The 19,148-nt window shown below is 41.3% G+C and overlaps 1 protein-coding gene across 1 annotated transcript in view; it reads left to right on the forward strand.

Moving 5' to 3' along the window:
• The window catches only part of kdm6ba (lysine (K)-specific demethylase 6B, a), a 63,157-nt gene extending 49,727 nt beyond the window's left edge, over window positions 1-13,430 (forward strand). The window contains exons 6-23 of the mRNA XM_038279119.1: window positions 714-806; window positions 2,104-2,388; window positions 2,500-2,542; window positions 2,674-2,844; window positions 2,946-3,113; window positions 3,207-3,749; window positions 4,071-7,411; window positions 7,524-7,650; window positions 7,791-7,896; window positions 8,864-9,164; window positions 9,238-9,306; window positions 9,465-9,613; window positions 9,699-9,813; window positions 9,903-10,090; window positions 10,168-10,309; window positions 10,402-10,528; window positions 11,600-11,770; window positions 11,876-13,430. Of these exons, the coding sequence (XP_038135047.1) occupies window positions 714-806; window positions 2,104-2,388; window positions 2,500-2,542; window positions 2,674-2,844; window positions 2,946-3,113; window positions 3,207-3,749; window positions 4,071-7,411; window positions 7,524-7,650; window positions 7,791-7,896; window positions 8,864-9,164; window positions 9,238-9,306; window positions 9,465-9,613; window positions 9,699-9,813; window positions 9,903-10,090; window positions 10,168-10,309; window positions 10,402-10,528; window positions 11,600-11,770; window positions 11,876-11,896 (6,160 nt within the window). The 3' untranslated portion in view covers window positions 11,897-13,430. The remainder of the gene's footprint in view (window positions 1-713; window positions 807-2,103; window positions 2,389-2,499; window positions 2,543-2,673; window positions 2,845-2,945; window positions 3,114-3,206; window positions 3,750-4,070; window positions 7,412-7,523; window positions 7,651-7,790; window positions 7,897-8,863; window positions 9,165-9,237; window positions 9,307-9,464; window positions 9,614-9,698; window positions 9,814-9,902; window positions 10,091-10,167; window positions 10,310-10,401; window positions 10,529-11,599; window positions 11,771-11,875) is intronic.
• Window positions 13,431-19,148: the final 5,718 nt, after the last annotated feature.

The following is a 19,148-nucleotide window of genomic DNA, read 5'->3' on the forward strand; positions in this document are numbered from 1 at the left end:
TAGCGTTTTGCAATCTGCCAGCTCTGACCTTTACTCGCAGCTAAGGGATTTAATCTTAAGCTTTTTATCTGGGAAGTTGGAATTTGGATCTGGGAACAAAGTTTTTCCTCCTCTAGTGAAATTTTTCTTTAAGCTGTTCTGCTGAACGACCAGCGCAGCTCAAAGTGGTTATGAATCAGGATCCAGTGGTGGGCGATTTCTATACATACCCAAAGAAAGCTTTATGATACAAGCAAAGCTCAATAGATTATTTGAAACCAACTGTCTTTGCTCCTGCTCTGTGTTCCTGTGGATCCCTTTGTCGTCAATCCACACATATCCTCGTTTTTTCCCCTCCTGGATTCTTTGCTCTTCTTCCTCTCTTACTTCTGTGGCACCGTTACCACGCACTGTATAAAGATCCTTGAGGTTTTAACTTAAGGTTTTAACATCTCAACAATAACAAACGTCAGATTTCTTTCCCTCAGTAACTGCATCCACAGCAAACAGTGTTGGATTTAAAGCAGACAGTTGGCGCCACAATAACGCAGAGTTTATTATTTTTCTGTTAGATTTGGCAGTTGGTTTGTTGAAACAATAAAATAAAATAGATGGGTCAGATTGATACAGTCAGCTTTTTTTCCTGTTCGTCTTTCTAACATAAAATTTGATGCAGAATTTTAGCCTGTCTGTTAGGATTGGGATTAAATTCATTGCTCCTTGTCCTCATTTAGGTGTTCGCCTGCAATGAACCAACCGCAGCTTCCCCATCTACCTCCAGCAGCACTAGGTGGTTTAAACCATCACAGTAAATACTTAAGTAACGGGTAAGATCTCTTTTTAATGACGGCCACTTAAGTTATTGACGTTTTGCACTTTCAAACAGAAGTTTGAAGTTGTTGAAGTTGTTGACAGTAGTTGGAAAGAAACACCTCCACTTTTCACTATTTAATGCCAACACATCATTAAAACTGACTGATGTTTTAAAGTAGTTAAAAATAAACAATAATAACCAGGTAATATATTTACTGGATCACTTTTGTTGCAATAAACTAAAGTAATTGTGAAAAAATTTCAGTATAGAGGCTAATATCAGCGTAGGCCTGATCGCTGAGTCGGGGCTGAGGTTTGCAGCTATTGATTTTATTATTTCATATCTTCAGGAATCTCATCTGAATGGGGTTTGTAAATGCGTAGGTCAGAATCTAAACCACTTATATAGGGCCCTATAATTTCCGCGATCACGGAATCGCGGACGGAATCGCGGGATTGGCAAATTAACGCGGAATTTCTACATTTGACATGAAATTCTGTTTTTGTGTGGGAGAAGAACGTACGTCAGGGGGGGAAATGCACACCTGGGGACGCAAATCTGGGCAACACAACCTCTCCCACTCCATCATTTCCGCTCACCCTCCCCCATCAAAACATTAAAAAAAATGGCAAAGCGGCTCTCCACAGCTCCGCTTTCGGCGAAAAAGTTGAGCAACACTTGCTTACATACTTGCTGTATTTTGCCTTGTTTTTTTATGCACTTTAATCTACTGTTTGGAAAATATGATTCTTTATGAAATACTTTATAATTCTGAAATTGAGAGGTCCCATTTTATTTTTTTAACTTGGAAAAAGCTAATTGATTGGTTCATAACCATTAATATTTTGTTAGTACTTAGAGTGCAGTGTTATGTTGCATCATGCAGTAAAAGTACTGAGTAAATGTGTTTTTTTACCTCAATAAATTTAAGGTCATTCCTATTTTATTTGTGTACATTTTAATCATTAACATTAAAAGCACATTATTTTTACAACTGAAATAACAGTAAAGGGTAAAAAAAAAACTGAATTCACAAAAATTAAAATGGAAAAAACTGTATTTTCTAAAATTTAAATGAAAAAAACGGAATTTGGGAAAAAATTTAATTTTATAGGGCCCTACTTATACTGATCTTCACTTTGACTTTTCAACCTACACTGAACAGAGATGCTTAAACACACTGTTTAAGATGTGCAAAGCCTCTACTTGATTACAGATGGATAATAGAATTAAAATCTGTTATATATTGAATGTTATTTGAAGCACTGGGGTGTAAGTCTTTCTATTATGTTTGTTTTTTGCGTGTTCAGGCCGATGCGAGGAGGTGAAAAGCTTGATCTCCCACCAGCAATGTTTCCAGGAATGCACCGGGAGCAGCAGAGGCTTCCCCCCCAGCATCTTCATCCTCCCCCTCCTCCTCACAGAGTATGGGATCAGCAGTTCGACTCCCACCACCCCCCTCACACCCACCCGGTTCTGTCCCTACACAGCGACCACGCCATGCGTCTATTTAACGGCTACACGGGTAGCGGTGCACACCTTTTCAACCCACATCTGCATCCTAACCGAACAAACCCACTGATGAAGGTGAGGGGGTGGAACTCATATCGCACTTGTTCTACTTTGAGAAACATTAGTCTTTGTTTTTTTTTTCTGTTTGTTTCATCATCTGCTTTGGGTTTTTTGGGGTTTCAGGATCTCAGGAGTCCATCACCGGTGGGAGATGAGATTTGGGCTCAGGTGCACCAGGTAGGAGCCTTCCTAATTGGCTGTGGCCTTGTTTCTTCATCCAAGTAGACAGAAAATGAACCCGATTTTAGCTCTAGTTAATCTTCTCAGATATGCCTGTTAATAAGCGAGCCTCTCATTTCTGTACGTAGCAGAGAGGCTACCCAGGGAAGATGCCAGGGGGTCAGCTGAAGAGACCGGGTCCTCCTCTGATGGAGCACTCTGTCATCCAACACACTCCTCCCGCATCACTGCACATACCCTCCCATCCGGCAGCCGAGGACACCCCGAGTCCCAGCAAGAGGAGAAAGAGTTCGGATCAGGTACGCAGCACCTACAACTCCTGTCCTCCAGTGTAGGGTCGTATTCTCCGCCTCACCTTTCTCAGATTTTAGTTGTCTATAATGTTCCCGTCTCTGTTTAGGTATCCAACTCAGGGATGCATCATTTTTCTAGCCAGTCGCCGTCTCCACCGCAGATGCCAACTCACCACCATCCCCCAAAGCCTGCTTTCTGGAACCCCATTCATAAGGACAACGGCGTCCTCTGGCAGCCCCAGACTTCTGACAGAAAACATCCACAAGATTATCAGGTCTGAACAGCTAAATGAATTTTCTTTTCTCTGTTTATTTCGGACTGCGTTTGTGGTAAATTAACGGTGGATTGTTTCCTTCTTGATTATCAGGGGAGTAATAAACAAGGGATGTGCAGCTACACCTCAAAGGCCTCTCCTATATCCTCCAGCCCTTCAAACCTCACTTCCTCTCCTCCAAACTCTTCTCCTGGAAGCTACAACCAGGGATGTACTCCTCAGCTCCAGAAAGATGTGCTACAACCTCAGGCTGCGAACCATCATTCCCCTCATTCCTCCTACCCGAGTCCGAGCTCCAAACTGGACCTTGGCCCGTCCCGCCAGGCCGTGGAGCCCCGTGCTCTTCACAACCAGAGAAGCCCAATCAGCGAGGGCCAAACGCCACCTACTCCAACCAGAGGAGACAAAGATCATCGGGTAAGAGGTCAGTCGTCACCAGCAAACGCTTCTGCAACCAGCAACAAAAATGGCAGCGGCAGCAGTGTGCCTTACAGCCACTTCCAGCCTCACCCTGGGCTACGACACAAGGGTGCCCCCCCACCACTTCCTCCTGTCAGCAGCACCTCAGTACCTCAGCATCAACGTGGACCCAGTGAGGCTTGGAGATACCAGAGTGGGGCCAGCAGTCATTCCCTGGTGAGTCATTACATCTTCTGTTGAGGGTCTACAGATATACACAGGAAGTCTATTCCTGAATTCTTGCTTCACCAACTTTTTAAACATAAGTTAAATTGAAGCAACTTTCTGCAAAGCTGACTAAATCAAATGCGTTACCTATTTCAAAGAACTTTGAATTCATTCTAGTCATTTAAAACTGCCTTTTGTTTAACAAATTTGATCTGTTATGAAACCAATACATGCTTAAAAATGTCTTTCTGTGTGAACTGCTCCTTTTAAAATAACAAATGGATCAAAATGACAAAACCTTTTATGTTTTTCTTCTTTTTTTTCCCACAGGCGTCGGTGGTCTACACGCCTCCAGGTCTGCTACCTCAACCCCAGCAGAGCCACAATCAGGTCATAGATGATCGGCTTTCAGGTCCCCCCCACCATCACCGTCACGTCATCCCCCCTGTGCCCCCAACCAACCCCACCCGGACGCCTGTCATCACAACAAACATCCCCATGTCCCTGTCCTCCTGTGTCAGCCGCTACACCAACAGCTCAGACAGAGTTACCATGGCTGTCTCTTCAGCGTCTACATCTCCCCCTACTGGTTGCTCTGGGAACAGCCACACAGGTCAGAACAGTTGGAGAGGATTGATGGATCCGAAGCCCCAAAGCTCCAACAGCCCTAAAACTGAAATAGGTGCTCAGCTTCAGCCAGGTTGCCAGAGAGGTCAGGCTGCTCACCATGAGCTCCATAAACATCAACACCAGGAATCCACAAAGTCCCAGCCCACCAAGGAGAAGATGCCATACTACGCTCAGCCGAAGCTGGAGCATCCTTCTCCTGTATTTTCTACTCCTTTGTTCTCCTTTAGGGCCCCTCGGGGAGAGGAAAGTGTAATCACAAGGAGAGATTCAAATCCTGTCCCCAGTTCCCCAACGACATACTGCCCAGCTACTCTTCCCTCTATCAACACCTCGCCTCAAGAATCCAGACAGAATCATCAGCCGAACTCCTTCTCCACTCCTCAAGCCTCAACCTCTGCCCCGCAGTCAATAGGAGACGTCTTGGACAAGCTCGACGCAGAGCTGGAGGGACATATGCAAGCTGAGGAGCAGCGCAGGAGAGAAAGAGAGGAGCAGGAGAGGAAAAAAGAAGAGGCAAAGCAAAAGAGAGAGTTGGAAATAAGGCGAAAGCTGGAGGAGGAGAGGCAGAGGAAACGGGAAGAGGAGAAGAAAAGAGAGCTGGAAAAAATGGAGATGGAGAGAAAAAGAAGGGAGTGGGAGAAGCAAGAGGAGGAAAGAAAGAAGACAGAGTGGGAAAACAGAGAGCGAGAAAGGAAGAGGAAGGAGTGGGAGAGACAAGAAGAGGAGAGGAAGAGGAAGGAAGCTGAGAGGCAGGAAAGAAAGAAGAGAGAAATAGAGAGGGCGAAGGAGGAGAAGAGAAGACTTGAAGAGGAGAAGAAGATGGAGCAAAAGAAGGAGGAAAGTCTTCGCAGTGCTAAAGGAAAAGAGCAAACTGCTATTGAAAACCTAGAGAGACTCCTCTCGGGAAATCCCCCCACAGTGCCCCCTCCTCCTCCCCTCTCCGTTCCTGCCAACCCCTCCGGTGCTCCACCTTCCACCTCCCAGGCGTCTCCTCCGTACCCTTGGCTCAGTCGCGGTGGTGTACCTCCCACTCCGCCCGCCCAGACCCCCAGCAACCCCACAGAGAGGCTCCGCCCCCCTCCACTCACACCTCAGACTGAGTATGCTAGAGAGAAGCAGCGGCAGAGGGAGATGTGGAGCAACGGCGGCACCGTCGCAGCATTTAATCCCACATCAACACTTGATACCTCAGGGATAAACCAGCCCATATATCCCAACAAGCCCCCAGCAATGCAAGCTGCACCCAACCAATCCAAAGACTCCGGCAGGGATAGAGACCACCACCATCTCCCTACTTTGGCGATTCGAGAGCCGCCCAAGCTCTATCAGGCATTTTCTAGAGATAGCCTCCCCCTGCCACCTTTATCCTCAAGCGCTGCCTCTGCCAGGGGGATCAACAACACACAGTCAACTGAACGGGGCACGGAAAACGCTGGCGCCCAGTCCGACAGCGCTCAGTTTGAGGAGGAGCCCTCTGAAATGGCCACCATGCTCCCTGACGGTCTGGCTAACATTATGGCAATGCTGGATGAATCGATTGAAAAAGAAGAGGAAATGTTTATCGGTGAAAAGAAGGAGCCAGCGGGTCTCATCCACAACTTCATCCCAAGCACTGACCCCATCAAGAGCTACCTGTGCGCCCCGGATCTGATCCCAGCCACTAAGCATCAGCCTCACCAGGAAGATTTGAGATCTAACCCCAGCCCCCCTGTACTTAGCCGCCAAGGCTCTCTGGCATCACCTTGCAGCCGAACGTCTTCCCTCGAGGAAGAGGAGGACTACCATAAGGCTTCTCTGCATGTTCCTCTGAGCCACGGAAAGCCAACTGTAAAGATGGAAATGGGAGTAGGGAACACAAATTACCGCCACAGTGACCTGGCCAAACTCTACGGCTTCCCAGAGCAGACCAAAAGCGAAGCTGATGATGAATCTGAAGAGGATTCTGAGACGCCATCTTGTTCTCCGCCACCCCAAAGACCCCATCTCCATCAGACGGGGGTGAACAGTATGTATAAGGCTAAAAAAACAGAGCTGGACAGCCAGAAGTATGCCTATCGAGGCGGACCTTTCGGGAGACCGCCTCCTTCAGCTCTGGTTGGCATCAAATATTCTTCCTCGCTGTCACTAGGCCCCGATATCTGCCGTCAGCAGCAAGGCAGTTCTCCTACATCTGATTCGACAAGCCCACCATTCAGCCCGGCTGTCCCACAACAGAAATCCTTCCCTGAGTCACTGCTGGAGGACAAGAAACTAAAAACGGAGGACAGCGATGTCTGGACGGACGAGGGGGAGATGGAAGAGAGGCCAAACTCTCCTGAAGAGAGGAAGACCATAAAGCCCATCAAGGTGATAAAGAATAAACACAAACTGACCACCATCTCTGAGTCTTCTCTGAAGGAGCTGGGGAAGAGCTGCGAGGTCATGCTGCGTCGAGAGTTGCTCGATCGACCCGAGCACCGTAGCAAGTCCAAGTACCGACACAAGCCTGAGAAAGAAAAGGAGCGCAACGACAAGAAAAGGAAGCACGGTCACAGCAGCAGGAAGCATGAAGACAAAAAGGAAAGGAAGAAGCACAGAGAGAAGAGAGACGACGCCTCTTCTTCCTCCTCTTCGTCCAGCTCCGGCCACAAGCGCCACAGAGATGGCAAGAGCCACAAAGAGAAAAAGGACCGCAGAATCCTGGGGGATCTCAATTTCCAGAGGCGGGAGTCTGAGAAGGACAGGGCTGGTTGCGAATCAGAGAAAAAGAAACGGAAAGACGGTAGCTCTTCTGGGGAGCGTGTAGAATGGACCTCCAGTTCAGGGGAGACGTCTTCCGAGCACAGGAACGGCACAGACAGCGGCTCCTCTTTGGGCTCCAAAGACCTGATGAAGTTAAAGGCGCTGTCGGACGGTCCGCCCAAGGAACTGAAGATTCGCCTCATAAAGGTGGAAAGCGGCGACAGAGAGACGTTCATCGCCTCCGAGGTGGAGGAGAAGAGAATACCTCTAGCAAAAATCAGCATCAAGAACACTGCAAGCGAAATTATCCGCTCCTGCAAGTAAGTGTGCTCTAACTTCAGTTGAAGTTCAGCAAAGTTCTTACTTTTTTGTTTTGTTTAACAATTTTATCTAAAAATATATCCAGAAATGTCTTATTTTCTTTGATTTCAGGGCGGCTCGTATCAAAGGGAAATTTAAGGAATCGTATCTGCTTCAAGCCTTCTCCGTCAAACCCATAATAAGCACAAATGAACCCATCCCTAGAGAGAAACTCAACCCTCCTACACCCAGCATCTACGTATGTCTTTAACACACTATAATCTAACCTGCTATATAGTCATTTCATTCTTCTTTGAACTGAATACTGTGGTGATGTCAAGTTTACATGTGCTGCCATCTTGTGGTCACTAAATGTCACTTCTTTTTTCTTTTCTGCAGTTGGAGAGCAAGAGAGATGCTTTCTCTCCGGTTCTGCTGCAGTTCTGCACAGACCCAAAGAACCCTGTTACGGTCATCAGGGGACTGGCTGGATCTCTTCGACTCAGTACGTTAGGAAACCCGTAACTGCAAACAACTGCTTTACCAACAGATACTGATTTTAGAATATTAAGATATTCTTAAAAGCCATACGAACAAATTAACCACATTTCAGATATCTCACTCTGCAGTTTGAGGACAAACATTAGTTTAACACCATTTCAATCACAGAGGGATACACTTTATGTAGATACTGAACCCAGGAAATATTCTTCTTAGAATAGAATGGAATAGAAAATCCCTTTATTTTCCCATAATGGGGAAATTGTGGCGTTACAGCAGCAAAAGATTATAGCAAAAGTGGTCATACAAATTTTGGACCTTAAGAAGTGTACAAAAATAACAGAATAATTGACTGAGTTAAGAAAATGAATAAAATACTGTACTCTACAGTGTTTTTACAATATAAATACTGTTCATCTAGAGAATACATAATCAATAAACAGCTGTGGACATTTTTACACTAATGGGTATTGGATATAATGAAAAATAGCAGCAACACCAGAAGTGTGCAAAAATGACAGCCGCATGTTGTTTAACTGACTAAGACAAACACTGTACAAAGATCAGCATGAATGTAACAACTTATTGAGGTTGTTGGGAATGGAGATGGTTATAAAATCTTCCAGCTGCTGGGAGGAAGGATCTGTGATAACGCTAACTGGTGCATTTAGGGTGCAGCAGTTTGTCACTGAAGGAGCTCTTCAGCTCTGCAACCGCTTTATGCATGAGGTGGGAGACATTATGCAACAGAGATGTTAGCTACAGATAAGCCACTGCTCCTTAGAAGATGGCTGATGCCACAGCAGAGTCATAGATGGTCTTTAGGAGCGCCCCCTGCACCCCTAAAGTTAAGCTTAGCCTGAGGTCGTAGCTATTTCTATGTTGTTTTACTGATGGCATTTCTTCCAATAACAAAAATATTGACTTCGTATGCAATGATTTTTAACGTTTCCTCTCTCTCTGTTTTAAAGATTTGGGACTTTTTTCCACAAAGTCTCTGGTGGAGGCAAGCGCAGACCAGGCCGTTGAGGTGAGGACTCAGGTGCAGCAGCCCGCAGACGAGAACTGGAATGCCACCGGCACCGGTCAGACTTGGCCCTGTGAGAGCAGTCGCTCCTACACCACCATCGCCAAGTATGCCCAGTACCAGGCTTCCAGCTTCCAAGAGAGTCTACAGGAGGAGAAGGGCAGCGAGGAGGAGGACGAAAACGAGGAGAAGAAGCCGCCTGTTGGTGCTGATGCTAGCAAAGATGGCTCCAAAGAGAATAACAAGTATGTGTGGTCTTAACTGTAATATATGTTTAGTAGTTTGGAAATGTGTTTTAATACTAAACTTTTTCCTCAGTGGAGAGCAGAAAGCTGTTGGGAAGATCATCAAATTTGGGACCAATATCGACCTCTCTGATCCAAAGAGGTAAGCAGATTCAACACGTCAGCCTGACTCAATAACACACCTCTCTGGTGACACTTGCTACAATCAAATTTCTTCACACTGCCCATGAGTTCATGTACAAATGCAGCTGTTTGCAATGAAACCAAAGCTAAAAGTTCACATCTGTTACCTCTGCTCAGGTGGAAGGCCCAGCTTCAGGAGCTGCAGAAGCTTCCAGCATTTATGCGCGTAGCCTCTAGCGGGAACATGCTAAGCCATGTTGGACACACCATCTTGGGCATGAACACCGTCCAGCTCTACATGAAGGTTCCCGGTAGCAGGACGCCTGGTAAACGACACTCAAACATGGCAGCAAATAGTTTCCTCTGTCAATAAACCGACATTTCCACTAAGACACTGTTTTTGTGTCACAGGTCACCAGGAAAATAATAACTTCTGCTCAGTTAACATCAATATTGGCCCAGGAGACTGTGAGTGGTTCTCTGTGCATGAAGACTACTGGGAGGCAATCAACGACTTCTGTGAAAAGTGAGTAGAAGAAGAAAACGTGATGCTTTTGCAGCCAAACATCTCTGTAAAAAACTGTCCGTTATAACGTTTTTTTCTTATCTCATCAGGCATGGAGTGGACTACTTGACAGGGTCCTGGTGGCCGGTGTTGGAGGACCTGTACAACGCCAACATCCCTGTTTATCGTTTCATCCAGCGGCCCGGAGACCTGGTGTGGATCAATGCTGGCACTGTCCACTGGGTGCAGGCTGTGGGATGGTGCAACAACATTGCCTGGAACGTGGGACCTCTCAACGGTAAAAGGCTGCCATCTAGCTGCTGAATGTAGATAGCATCTGCAACCCTGTCTCATTGCTCCTGATATCGCCCGCAGGCTACCAGTATCAGCTGGCTCTGGAGAGGTTTGAGTGGAATGAGGTGAAGAAGGTCAAGTCCATCGTTCCTATGATTCATGTTTCCTGGAATGTGGCCCGCACCATCAAGGTCACTGATCCAGACACCTATAAAATGATCAAGTAAGGACAGATATCAGTACAAGCAAGAAAAAAATGTAATTCAGAAACAATGCAAGTTTTTTTTTATTCATCCTTTTTCCTTTTCTTCCCAGACACTGCCTGCTGCAGTCCATGAAACACATCCAGATCCTACGGGACCAACTGGTAGCTGATGGGAAGAAGATTTCCTATCAGAGTCGGGTCAAAGATGAGCCCGCTTACTACTGCAATGAGTGCGACGTGAGTATTCATTATTCACTAACAGTGAATTTTCTTACATTTTAAGAGGATTGCTGCTTGGTACTCGTGAGGAGGGAGATCTGCCTCTCCATATTAAACATCTTGACCTATGTTTTCTTTAAGCTGTATTAACAATCTGTTTAAGATAGAATAAAAAGCTTGTTTTATGCAAGTGAATTAATTGTGGGGCCTAGTGGTTAGAGCAGTGTGCTTGTGCTCTGAGAAGGTTGCAAGTACCCGGTTTGATCCTAACACCCTGCACTCTGGGTCCCTGAGCAAGACCCTTAACCCCACACACCATGGTGGCCACTGCTCCCCAAGGGGATGGGTTAAATGCAGAGAGTGAATTTCCCCCATTGTGGCACAATAAAGGAATTTACATAATTCAAATATTCAGGAAAAAGTGACTAAAAATGAGGTCCTGTCCACTCAGAGACAAAAACAGCATGTTTAAAATAAATAAGAATTACATCCACAGGAGCTACGATAAGACACTGTTTCAATAAATGCTTGTTTTTGGTTCTCTAAAATACCAGATTGTTCTAAAGAGGCTTTAGTTTGAAGAATAGAAGACAGTAAATATCATATTCAGAAAACTATATTGTTTTTATAGTTATCTCCATAATTAAGCTGCAGACAAACACATTTTTATATGACATTAACTTGAAACAAGGCAAGTTTATTTGTATTGCACAGTTCAGTACAAAAACATTTTAGAGTGCTTTACATGAATGAAACTATACAGAAGAAAGGAAATAAAAGTAAAATTAATTAAAGATAAATGGAAAATAAAAGCTGGTAGTAAAGCAAATAAGACTAATGATACCTCAGTTAACAGCTGAACTTTAAGAGTACAAGGAAATTCTAAACATAAAGGTTTTTAATTTTGACTCAATTACTCCTAAAAATAGAACCTGGTGTCAAATCTACTCATTTTCAACATTTTCCACATATGCTGAAAATAATTGCTCTAACAACAGGTTTGGGGTGAACAAACATGGCTGATTAAACTGAATCGCTGTAAGCGCCCAGCTCTGCTTTGTGTGTAAAACTGAATCGGTCTTGCCACAGGTGGAGGTGTTCAATTTGCTGTTTGTGACGTGCGAGAACAGCAGCAGGAAGACGTATGTGGTTCACTGTGAAGACTGCGCCAGACGGCGGACCCCCAACCTGAACAACGTGGTGGTGCTGGAGCAGTACCGCATAGAGGAGCTCATGAACACATACGACTCTTTCATTCTGGTAAGCAAACCTTTACTGCTTTGATTTATTAATTTTCTTTTTCAGAATACATTATCTGCCACTTTTTGAAGAAGCGTCTCACTCTAAGCGTGTTTGTCTTCCTAGCATGCGTCGTCCTCTCGGTGACGGAGCCCTCCCTCCACGTCTCCTCAGCCATAACCAAAACTCCTGCGTCGCCAGGACAAAAGACAGTCTTTTCAGGCCCACCATTTCATTATTATTTTTGAATTGCTACTGCTACGAAAATGCTTATCAGCCAGCTGAATACGTTTACTTGTTACTGTTTACAGAATCAAAAGAGAAAAAAAAAAAGCCGCTAAAAAAAAAAAAAACCCGTTTACTCAGATGGTGCTTTGAAGCAGAAACCCCGTGGGCGGGGCAGCTGGTGCTGCCATTGAACAAACTGTGGACAATAAAACGTTTCAATGGCGCATTTTTTTTTTTTTCGTCTTGAATACTGAATTTGTACATGGTGTTTGAAAACTTTGTGGGGTGCTGTCTTTTTTTTTTTTTCTATATAATTTGTTTTTCTAAACTAGATCAGTCTAGATATATACCACATTGGCCTTGTATTTAGCAAAGAAAGAAAATGAAATTACTAATAATAGAGATATGAACATTTTTCTAAAGCATTAAGTATTTTAAAAATGTTTGGAATGCTTCAAAAGATACGGGTTTTAGCAGGTTTTTTTTTTTAAAGGGGGGGTCAGTTGTTTTTTTTTTCCAGATGCTTGTATTTGTTGTAAATCTTGTTTCTATTGAATTATACTTTATTTCCTCTGGAGATTAATACTCAGCTGTCACACATCATCAGGTCTCTTGTTCTGTTTTTTTTCTATCTCTGTATGAACTTTGTCCAGGAAAAAAAAAAAAGAACTCATCATCTGGTGTGTGCTGTTCTTCTGTTTCAGTATGCAGTTATTGTTTGTTTTTTTTCTTTTAGCAATTGTACATTTAATTTAAAATGCTTTCTCTATTTATTGGATATTAATGTTCTCCCTTTTGGACGAATTGTACATTTATTTTTCGTCCTGATCGGACACGGTGACTGCTTTGTAAGAACTGAAACTTGGAGGTATCTCTGTGGCGGTGGAGGGTGCTGTTTTTCCTGGTGCTTGCCTCTCAACCTCTGCCTTTTCTCTCCTGATATATATTGAATCGAATCTTTTATCTTGAATATAACACCACCTTTCCTGTAGAAGATAGACACACTGCTCATGTAGAGAAGATGACTAATGGAATGCTGTGTTTGTATTCTGATAAAGGAAAAAAAAACATTTTTTTTCCAGAAAGTGTTTTGAGAAATCTTTCTTTCTTTTTTTTATACTACGTAGGGGGCTTTTAGATGAGATTTTTATGATATTTGTTGAATATGATAATGGGATAGATGGTGCTAAATGTTCTCTTTTGAACAACCTTTTTTTTTTTCTTTTTTTGTCCTCTTTAAATGAAAAAAATCTATTTTTCCTGTTGCAATATTACCTTTTCCTTCTCTTTGTGGTCATTTATTTATAACTGCACTGTTTTAGCGAATTCACACAGACCTACTTGCAGACACACACACACACCAAACTGAGCCAGACATGTCTTAAACACTTGTGAATTTGTGTGACATTACTATGACTATTAATTAAATAAACACTTGATAAATCCAGACAAATTGAGTCGGTCTAAATTTTCATGTTTTTTTTTTTTTTTTCCATAAAGCCTAAAGAAGAAAATTCATTACTTTAGAATATAGGAAGTTTACCTTTAAATGGTGCAAATTAAAATTATAATACCTATGGAAACACTTTTTTAAATTATTTTTCCATTGGCATTACAGTAGTCGTGATCAATATCTGCATGTTACTACTTGTAAAAAAGTAAACAAAAAAAGAAAAAAAAAACCTTAGATACTTATTGCTTGAGCAAACTGTTATTTAAAATTTTATATTTAATTCAAAATTCAGTTGCATAACTGTTAAATCTTTAATCAGTTTTATTGTACGAAAGTAATAAAGAAAAATCCCTGAGCCGGTTCTTAATAAAATTTATATGAGCCAACTTTAAAGTGCCCTGAATTCACTTTTATTGTGATAAAGCCTCATGGCGTCCACATAGAAATAAAATATTCCAATCCAACTTTATTTGTTAAGCACTTAAAAACAACCACAGATAACCAAAGTTAAGTGCTGTACAGAAAAACATAAAACAGTACAGATAAAAAAAACACAGCTAAAACATGAGGGAAAATAACATTCACAAAATCAAATCAATAAAATTGGATTAAAAAAAGGTGTTTGCCAGGTGCAAGGTGTTTTTATAGACTATTGATTTCACAAAGAATTCACTTGTCACTTATATTACTATCACTTACATTAAAAGTCAGAGAGAAAAGGTGGGATTTTGCAAGAGATTTAAAAACAGTCAGAGAAGAGGCCGGTCTGATGTGCTGAGGCAGGTCATTCCACAGCTTTCTGAGCTTCCACTTAGTTTTAGGCTCTCTCAGGATATAACATTAAAGACATAAGTTATATCTAAAAACATAAAGTACTGAAAACTCAGAGTAAAGATTTTAAAAAGCTACAGTTTACCTCTGAAATAACTGCATATTTAAAATAAAAATGCATAAAGAATATAATTAGATATAAGCAATGCAAAGATATTTGTTGGATTAAAAGATGGACCTTTCTGCAGTCTCTTGCGATGTTTCTATTGTTTATCTTAAGTCGGACCTCCACTCCACTCTATCCCACATCCTGTCCACCTCTCTGTGGATTCTTATATAGAAGCATGATCTCCATTGCAGTTATCCTCTAACAAAGCAACACTAAACGCCTTTGATTAATAATAAGAAATGAATTATGAATGCAAAAGCAACAAAGACATGATCAGATGGAAATCGTGAATCACAGCAGATAATTTTTTGTTTTTTTCCTCATTTTAATCCCTCTTAAAATCTGCTGTTTTTGTTCATTTTCCTTCATGATAGGTCAAAAACAATTATCTTGTATGGAAGTAAATGCACCATTATTGGTGGAGAAATTGGAAAATACATTATCTTCTACCTGGAGTCACTTTCAAAACAATATCTTTGACTCATTTTATAAAAAAAAAAAAAAAAAAAAAGAGAAACAAATTTACATGGTTCTACATAATCTATACATAAAATGGGTTAAAATGTTCTTCAATTACAGAAGATTTCCAGATTACTGCCGAGACGAACTCTCCCAAATAAACCATAAAAAACCCCAATTTTTTTCTAAAAGTAGGAATCCTATACTAGTCCTCTTTATTTGTTGTATTATAAAAATTAAATTAGTGTATTTTTGTTGTTAGTTTTTGGTTGATAAAATAGCTTTAAAGTGTTAAAGAAAAGCATTCTACATAATGGTATCAGTGCTGCCACCAGCTGGTTAAAAGGATAATTGCCTTTTCCACAGGTGGTGGATTTCATCCCAATCAGAACAACAAATCAACTGGTGTGTGTGGCAACAGGGGTGGCTAATGATTGGCCTTCAGTCTATAGTTGGAGTGCCTTAAGTTATCCTGAGCTATTTTATAGTTATGCTGCTTTAGGCTTAGACTGCTGGAGGACATAAGGGCCTCTCTAAATCACTCATTCTGCATCTATTCTCTAATCTGCAGTGTTTGTTAGATCAACCCCTAACTTTATGTACTCTCTGATCTAGCCTGCTGCTCTTTTTAGCTGAAACACCATCCTCAAAAGAGACATCAGCTTTTATCTCTAAGTTCTATAAGTTCCATTCTAGATAAAAGAGTTGAGCCTTTTTTCCCATGCACAGTCACGTGTTTCTCTTAGACATAGCTATGGGCTCAGTTTGAACTTTGACCAAACGAATATGCATTTTTTCTGATGGAGGTTTCTTCCTGTTAAAAGATTTTTCCTCTCCACTGTTGCTGCACATATGTCCAGTTTTAGGCATTGTTGCTAAGTCAACTACAAAATAAAATGCAAGCAAATATCTACTGTCTCCACAGGTTCATCCAGCACTCAATCAGCTGATTTTCCCTAGATAGAAAACGTTTAACCAATCTTATTGTATGATCTGACTGAATTGTCTCTGAACTGTGGCTTGGGATGACATATTGTGAATTGGTGCTATAAAAATGAACTAAATAGCTTTTCTTAGACTATAAATCGAGTGAGATGTGGTTTTCCTGCTTCAAGACCTAGGGCCTCATTTATAAACTGTGCCTACACAGAAAAATATGAGGTGTCATGCACGAATAGAGGTGTCTAAAAATGAAGTCAAACTTTTGATTTGCTGTGAAAATTTGCGGCAGCCACGAAATCTTTTTCAGTTTGTAACTTCAAGCATTTAAACTTACCTAAATACAGAAAATATTATCTCCATTCAGTTTTGTTTATCTCAAGGAATGTAGAACCTGGTCTTTTTATACGTTTCAGCAACTATGGTTTAAATCTGACCAATAATCACATTTAAGAACATTGCATGCATCACAAAGGATGCAAACCACCTCAGATATTAACAATAACTTTTCCGCTTTAACTTAAAATACGTATAGTCGCATGTAACAAGGAGAATAAATCAATATCAATATTTTAAGTGATGATTTCTATTATAGGCAAGGTGTGTAGACAGTGTAAGATGGATGTAACTGCAGAAAGATGGTAGCTGGAGGACATTCCAAATATGTAAGGAGAGTTTTTTGAGAGACTGTATTGCTGCCCTGACAGCACATGATGATGCAAGGCTTATTTTCTGATTTATATTATATTATTTGAAACTGGCCAAAGCGGCTAATGTCAGCTCTAGTTGTAATTATGCAATATTCTTTTTGCAACCTTAGTTTGCCAAACCAAGCTGGTTCAGAACTGGCATCCCAGCCATATGGAATTTCCTGTATGATGCTCTATATCATAAAGAATTGGGGCCCTCATTTACATATGTATTTAGGTTGATGACCTGCTGTCCAAGCACCTCACGCAGTTTTTCCCAAATCGTCACAAATTAGAAATGTGGGGAGTGGCGGCCTAGTGGTTAGGGCTTAGAGCTTGTAATCCTTAGGTTGTGAGTTTGAAACCGACTCCCACAGACTGCTCCTCTGGGTCCCTGTGCAAAGCCCCACTCTAAACCCCACTCTACTCCCCAGGGGCCGAAAATGGCAGCCCACTGCTCACCAAGGGGATGGGTTAAATGCAGAGAGTGAATCTCGTTGTGCTGAAAAAAAAAAGAAAGAATGAAGGAAGGAAAAATGGTGGTAAGTAGGGGTTTACCATTACATCTATACATGAATTGAATTATTAGGCATGAAACTATAGAGACCAGCTTATCTATTACGTTTTTGTAATCGGAAGACATTTTTGATATAAATGTTTGAAGCTTGTAAGAGAAAAATTAAACCCCAAGATAAGTTAAACCCCAAATACAAAAATGTTTTCTTTGAGTCGATATCAATATAAATAATTGTTAGATAGGCAAGGCAAGGCAAGACAAGGCAAATTTATGTGTATAGCACAATTCAGTACAAAGACAATGCTTTACATGATTAAAATATAGGAAAATTAAACAGAATCAAAGCAAGTAGGAGAAAAAATGCAGAAAAAAAAGAAGATTAAAAACAGTTGGACTAAAGAAAATAAAAAAAGTTGAACTAATGATGTTTTAGTTGAACTGTTTAACTAGAACAGTCGAAGGCAATCCTAAACAAATGTGTTTTTAGTCTTGATTTAAAGGAACTCAGGCTTTCCTCACTTTTACAGTTTTCTGGAAGTTTGTTCCAGATAAGTGGAGCACAGGAACTAAATATAGGTGGATGATATCATATCAGTCGCATACTTTTCGATTGAATGGAAATCGTATAATGACAGACTCTGCATTTCGGGAAACATCATATTGCTGCAAGGCTTTACATCTTTAGTAATGACATGGGGAAACACGTGGTTTTATACATCTGAAATATTTTATATGTCTCAAGTTTCAAAATGTGTTGATTTTTTTTTTCATTAAAAAGGTAATCAGATATTGTTGTTGCCATTGCGTTACTTGCAGTCTTGTAACCTACCAGCCCATTACCACAACTGGAGGCAAGGCGATGGTGGGCAGCCTTGCAGATTCAATTCTAGCTTAAATTTTCCAGTGATTTGCAGATTATGTCCAGGTATAAGAAATTTTTTACATGCAGCTCTGATCTAACCAAGCTCCTCACATCATCTCACCTATCAACAACACCAGCTTACAGGTGGCTTCTTAAGTTTATTATTTATTTATCTACTTCTGTGTTTTAATGAAATCAGTTGAAAATCCAATAATTTCTCCCGCTTGGTCCTTATCAGGGTCACAGTGGGGCCGGTGCCTATCTCTGGCCTTCTACGGGCGAGAGGCGGGGTATACACTGGACAGGTTGCCAGTCCGTTGCAGGGCAACAAAGAGACACAAAAACACACAACCATGCACACACACTAACAGCTAAGGACAATTTAGATGAGCCAATTAACCTAACAGTCTTGTTTTTGGACTGCGGCAGGAAACCAGAGTAGATGTAATACCCCGGGCCAGGATTCCAACCCAGAACCTTCTTGGTGCTAGGCAACAGTGCTGCCCACTGCTGGAATTACTGTTTTATTCTATTGCAAATTATAAGTTTTTTTCTTTAAATTGTTTAAAAGAACAATTTTGCAGCATTATACCTTTTTTTTAACCAGTTGAACAGCCTGTCAGTGTACAACATATCAAGTTAGCATCTAGTTAACCTTTTTGCCCTTTTTGTTTAAATATCATGACCAACAGTTACTTTGTGTAACTAGTTTTAACATGATTTTTTTTCCTGTTCTTTTTTAAATTTTTTTAATGCAACATGCCCAGTTTAGCCATAACAGATTAATATCCATTCCGTAAAGTCCAATTATTGCTTAGATTTGCTCACTGCTGTATTTTCAGATGTCTGTTACAATTATAGTTAATTAACATCAGCCTGGATATGTTCAACCTGGTAAGGAGCAGGAATATATGCTTAGTTTTGTAAATAAAAAAAAAAGTTTTTTCATAGAGAGAGGGCAAGATGGCTCACAAACATAACTAGTTATGCCAATGTTTTACAGAACAATCAAAATCCTTCACAAAGTTCTAACAAATCAAAAGGAAATTCCACCAAATACAATGCTTTGGGATGCTCCTATATTCATAACCCATGATGTCTTTCTCACAAGTTTTACACCAGATGTCTTTTATGATGCAACCAGGGCCTTAGAAGAAGGCTTAAACCAGTTCACCACGGGAACTAGCATTTAGAAAAGAAAGCAAATAATAAAATAAATGTACAGAAAGATAACATTTGAAAAAAAAAAATCTTGGACAAACATGTGAAGCATAACTTAGGTTAAGTTGGTTGAAAATGCCAAAAATAGAAA

This window comes from Cyprinodon tularosa, unplaced genomic scaffold (genome assembly GCF_016077235.1).
Source record: "Cyprinodon tularosa strain WSP-4 unplaced genomic scaffold, ASM1607723v1 ctg148, whole genome shotgun sequence".
NCBI classification, from domain to species: domain Eukaryota; kingdom Metazoa; phylum Chordata; class Actinopteri; order Cyprinodontiformes; family Cyprinodontidae; genus Cyprinodon; species Cyprinodon tularosa.